At 34.0% G+C, this 6,276-nt stretch overlaps 1 protein-coding gene across 2 annotated transcripts in view; it reads right to left on the bottom strand.

Annotated features, from left to right (window-relative positions):
• Positions 1-6,276, bottom strand: part of LOC106478454 (calcitonin receptor-like) — a 45,169-nt gene that overhangs the window by 13,479 nt on the left and 25,414 nt on the right. For both annotated transcript variants that reach the window (XM_022382058.1, XM_022382059.1), the window contains exons 5-6: positions 4,998-5,127; positions 4,290-4,446 (exon numbers count right to left, since the gene is read on the bottom strand). In XM_022382058.1, coding sequence (XP_022237766.1) covers positions 4,290-4,446; positions 4,998-5,127 — 287 coding nt within the window. The remainder of the gene's footprint in view (positions 1-4,289; positions 4,447-4,997; positions 5,128-6,276) is intronic.

Consider the following 6,276-nt stretch of genomic DNA (forward strand, 5'->3'; position numbering starts at 1 on the left):
GGGTGAGTATGTTTGGTGTGACGGGGATTCGAACCCGCAACCCTCAGATTGCGAGTCGAGTGCCGGGCCATTATATGTTTGTTTGCATATATATAAATAAAGACAGATTTCTCATCCTTCGCAATACGTTTCTTGCCATTCTGTTAGCTTCTGCAGTTACTATTTTTACCTGAAGGTTATCAATACACCTGAGAATACCAATTTACTCATAAATCGTAAATAGAATAATCAATCATATACTCAACATTATAACAACAAAAAACATTTTGTATTACTGAATCAATATCAATGAAAAGATACAACAAATAACTGAGTTGATTAAAAATAATTTCCCATTCATATAACTGTCGTTTATAGTTAGAAAAAACCCACTAAAACTGGAAAGGATTTTGTGATTTACTAAGATTCTATTCATCATACTTAGAAAGAAGTATTTATAGTTTATGTTTCCAAAGACTTCTCTTCTGTAGAACAGGAATAGTGTATTGTTTCACCATAATTGTACAAGAATCACGACTCAGATCATAGATATCTGTCAATCCTCCTCATGAATCAGATATAACCGGTACAAGAAACAGTTTAAGTCATATATCGTCCTGTTCTCTTACATCGGTTACAGACATTACAAAAATCACAGCTCAAGTCCATATATCGTCCAGTCCTCTTACATCGGTTACAGACATTACAAAAATCACAGCTCAAGTCCATATATCGTCCAGTTCTCTTACATCGGTTACAGACATTACAAAAATCACAGCTCAAGTCCATATATCGTCCTGTTCTCTTATATTGGTTACAAATAGGACAAGAATCACAGCTCAAGTTTAAAGTTTTCAATAAAAAAGGAACACTTTTAACTCTGAAGTTATAAATTTCTCTTCCCCAAATACGAACATTCCACGTAGGTTACGCTACAATGTTTATTACTCTCAGTTTATTGCGATACAATATAAGTTGTTCACCATTACATTATTTTGTGGATTGAGTTCCGAAACTCGTTCTCATTTTGAATAATCGAGGTTTCTTATTGATTAAATTAAACACAAAATTTGTTCAGTTCTGTGAGAAATTCAACAATGTTCGTGATACAGATTATGATGGGTTTAGAAGTTTTACAGAGTATCACAACCATTTAAAAACTTTCACGTCTGCTCTTAAATTTGACGGGATATTGCTTAGGGTAACAATGAACTTTGGTGTATTGACCATCATTAGTTTTACTTCCCGTTAGTTTAATTTATTATTATTATATATTGTTAATATTAATTATATAACAGTTCTGCACGTAGTATGACATTAGGTCATTAGTTTAGTTACATTAGTTTTTAAGAATACCTTCTTTGTCATATTAACACATCTTGTATCTTTCCTTACTGTAGTACATTCTTCTTATCGTGTTTCCTTTTTGACTTTTACAGAAGATTTAGCCTTCTTCACATGTGTTTAGTATGTTGTTTTCTTATAATTACATTTAACATTTTCATATTATCGTGGTAAGTTCAAGCTGTATTAAAGTTTTCTATTTTGTATATTCATAAACATTAGTGTTTGGTTGTACCATTGGAAAATTATTGGTACTAACTATACAGGGTTTAAACTGTAACATGTGTCTCATAAATTGTCACAAATGTGACTTACCTCTATTATACACAGGAGGAGTGGCTTAATGAGTTTGCTTTGGTCAAAATACACTAGAGAGAAGTGGAGAGCAATATTACTCCTAAAAAACGTAATTCTGTGTCAATAGTTCAAGCCAATAACTAGTGTTTGTGTGCCATTTAAGTAAGGTATATACTATATTTTGTAGTTATTGCTACTTTATTAACAGTATCGGTTCTATTACACGGTATGTAGAATGTCATTATGATTTATTGTTTATTATTATCTTGTTATAAAGATGGTTTTGCATTGTTAGCTTAAAATGTATATTTAGGAATAACCTAGATCTCCTGAGCTAGGGGAACCTTGTGAGGTATTATTGGAATTACGGCCAAGAATATCGCTGACAGTGAGAGTATTGAATTAATGAAACAATGCATTTTGATCTTTATAAGTAGAAAAGTAAGAAAAATATATTTAATTAGCTATAATGATGGCTGGGTGGATTTATAGTTTCGCTGTAAGTGCATAGTTTAATCTGATAATAAATTATCATTCTTGAAATAACCCATACAACAGTCACAGCAAAAGTCTTGTATTGTTCAATACACCTACATCAGATACAAACTGTTAAAGAACCACAACTTAGGTAATGTATCATTCAATCTATACATCTGGTACAAACAGTATTCAATTCATGAGACGTTCAGTCCTTCTTTGTAGGTACGGTACTAATAGTAAAGTAATCAAGCACAAGCCATAAATCGTTCCATTCTCGTGTATCAGATATAAAAAGTACATACAGTCATAATCAAAGCTGAAAACACGTATTTTTTAATCCTACTATATCAAATACAAACAGTACATACAATCATAATCAAAGCTGAAAACACGTATTTTTTAATCCTCCTACATCAAATACAAACAGTACATACGATCATAATCAAAGCTGAAAACACGTATTTTTTAATCCTCCTATATCAAATACAAACAGTACATACAGTCATAATCAAAGCTGAAAGCACGTATTGTTCAATCCTCCTACATCAGATACAAACAGTACATATAGTCGTAGCCATAGCTCACGTCATGTATTGTTCAATCCTTCTACATCATATACAAACAGTACATATAGTCATAGTCATAGCTGAAGTTGTGTATTCTTTAATTCTTCTACATCAGATACAAACAGTACATATAGTCGTAGCCATAGCTCAAGTCATGTATTGTTCAATCCTCCTACATCAGATACAAACAGTTTGTTTGTTTGAAGTTATGCACAAAGCTACACAATGAGCTATCTGTGCTGTGCCCACCACGGGTATCGAAACCCGGTTTCTAGCGTTGTAAGTCCCCAGACATGCCGCTGTGCCACTGGGGGGGGGGCGATATAAACAGTACATAATATTGCAGTCATTAGTTCCGATACTATCAGACCACTTCCAGTAACGGAACAAAGGAATAAATATATTCTGACAGTGGGTGATTCTACCACTAGATACATATAAGCAGTAGTTCAAGATTCTATGGAAGCGCGAAAGCTGATAGTGATATTATCACGGGTTGGATTTCCTGAACAGATCTAGGAAGAAATTTTCAATCGAAAATAATGCAAGAATTATGGAAAGTGCCAAACCTAAAAATAAAACACACTAGTCCTTATAGACTACAGACAAATGGGATGTGTGAAAAAGTACTTAATCAAATGGCAGTTAGAAAATGAGAGTTTGAATAAATACCATAATGACGCCGTGGTAGAGGAATTTGGAAATAATTAAACTTGGCCAAAATTATTGTTACTGGTGGAAAAGAATGTGAAGGCGTAAATGTAACGTAAATATATTGGGATATTCGTATTCTATCGACTGCACCAACTTTGTTGTAAATAGCTTCTGACACCACTTTATTACAGGTCGACTTTGTTAAAATAGAGCGATCTTCATCATTTCCCTCCAACTTTATCAAGTTTGTGCTTACTTCCATGAGGAACCGACTCATACTAATATACATAACAAAGTGCTGTTTATTGCAGTAATCAACAACACATAGATTTAGAGCTAGGTTTTATTCCTTATTGGCAGCATAGTAGTTCTTCCTTCACCTCTTTCTCGGTTTATTCAGTCTCTCTTACACTTCCCGGACATTTTTTATTTCGCTTGATTCTTCTCTTTTATATATCTTTCTCAAATTTACGCCAACAGGTCCCTTTTTTGTCCAACCTAGCACACCTGTTTTCCATAATTAGGATTATAATGCTCATAATCACAAGGGTTACTGTAGCTTCCAAATCCGGCCGCTCCCTCCAATAATTTTCTAACCACTTAGTGCTGTAATCTTCTAATCGAAAAGTGGTTGTTTCTTACTCTTCTCAAATCCAACCAATTCTTTCACCGAACTTTAATACATGAACATAATATAACACTCATTTCCCGTTAAATGTGGAGGCTCCAGAATTTATTTTTCTCCCAACAAACATTTAAAGAGCAACAACAACAACAAAAACCAATTCTTACATCGAACTTCATTACATTTAATGATATAAAACTCATTTCATGTTAAACGTCGAGATTCCAGAATTTCGTTATTTTTTCAACAAAATTCAAATAGCAACAGGAACAACAACAACCAAACTTTTTAAAGTTCAAATATTAAACTATTTTGACAACACAAGGTTAGTAAGCCTAACTTACCCCATCCAATCAAGTAGTAGATCTTGAAGGGGGCTTCTTGCTGAAATGTGGACACTGTAATTCGACTGTGCAGCAACAAACCTTCTACAAACATCCAGTTGATGCTGGCCATAGCAGCGTACATCTTTAAGGACAAAATGGTTTTACACAACCAACCCTGTGAATATGCAACAAAAACGTTACGAGCAGGCCAATACAAGTTCCTGTGAATCCGAAAATAATTGGCAAATGAAACAATCGTCTTAGAGAAAGTTCCGCGAGTATAATATTTGAAAGAAAATTACTTTGCAAAATCTTGTAAATGTTTAACTAGAATATTGTGCAAAGGCCTGATTTACAAGTAGCGAAGCGTGCGTATTGTAGATATTTATCTCCAAGTGAAGTCTGAGTAAATGTGCGATTCAAACGAACGAAATGCTTGTCAAACTATAACAGGCTCTATGAGTTATGGCACCCGAAAAGGAAGTCCTTTTATTTCTTCTTTATCTTCAAACAGTGTTGGCACATGACCGAGTAAATATTTTCTTTTAAACTAGTTTCTAATCACGAAGACACTCGTAATGATTGAAGTACAATTCAAAGGTACATATAACTCTTTTCTAATTTAATTAGTAACGTATCATAAGTACTTGAACAACATTTGAAAATTAGCTAATTCTAATTGTTCAACTATAATAATTATTGAATAAACTTTATTTTGTCACTCACGATGTATATATGTGGAGCCACTTCATCGCCTGTAACAACTGGAGATGAGATTAGGATGAGCAGGATAGAGTGAATAATTAAGGCAACAACCAAATTCTGATGAACTTTTAGCCTCTGACAATGCAGGGATCTAAAGTTGGAAAAAAGTACTCATCAAAACATCGCTTGAAGACTATGTATATGTTAAAAAGCGTTCGTCTTATATGTATTAAACAATGAAACACTCCTATCTCATAGTGTACTGAGCCGTATCTAAGTTTATGTTGCTATATCAGTGAATAGCTAAATTCTACATAACATGAACAATTACAGAATGTGCATGACATTAAAATATTTATTTCATCAACTCAGCAACTGTATTAAATTGCCATATTAATATCAATTTCATTAAATATTTAAGTAAGGCCTCCCAGTGACACAGCGGACTTACAACGCTAGAAATTGGGTTTCGATACCCATGATGGGAAGAGCACAGATAGCACATCGTGCAGCTTTGTGTTTAATTAAAAAAAATAGAAACTTAAGTAAGATTAGTAATCTATGTTTGTAACTTCCACTACAGAAACTGGACATTAGGTGTGCTTAGAGAAAGAGAGTTCGGGAAATAAATCTTAATTGTATACATCATCTAAATCAGGGTTAACTCCTTTACAGTCTTAATGATATTTAACAGAATTTGAAAGCCCATTTTTGTGGTTTGCGTTTATCTGATTTAAATCGTAACTATATAATGAGGTAAGGATGAGATAAGTTACGAAATTATCCTCAAACAAAACAACTGAATTAAATCTAACTTAAATTACAAATTAATAAACTAGTAACTTTTGACAATAGAAGGTATATAACACACCTGATGTAAAACAATACAAATTAGTTTCTATGGTAAAGTTTGCTTCTGTTTACATAACTAAGTCGCTGACTGAGTTTGAAACTTATAATTTGTGTAAATTGGTAGCGCTTTCCCAGCTTTTCGGTTGTTTACCAGGCTTACAAGGGATTTAAGTTGATTGATTGTTTGTTTGTTTTGAATTTCACGCAAAGCTACTCGAGGTCTATCTGCGCTAGCCGTCCCTAATTTAGCAGTGTAAGACTAGATGGAAGGCAGCTAGTCATCATCACCCACCGTCAACTCTTGGGCTACTCTTTTACCAACGAATAGTGGGATTGACCGTTACATTATAACGTCCCCACGGCTGAAAGGTCGAGCATGTTTGGTGGGACGGGGATTCGAACCCTGCGACCCACAGATTGCGAGTCGAGCGCCCTAACCACCTAGCCA

Source organism: Limulus polyphemus, unplaced genomic scaffold (genome assembly GCF_000517525.1).
Source record: "Limulus polyphemus unplaced genomic scaffold, Limulus_polyphemus-2.1.2 Scaffold213, whole genome shotgun sequence".
NCBI classification, from domain to species: domain Eukaryota; kingdom Metazoa; phylum Arthropoda; class Merostomata; order Xiphosura; family Limulidae; genus Limulus; species Limulus polyphemus.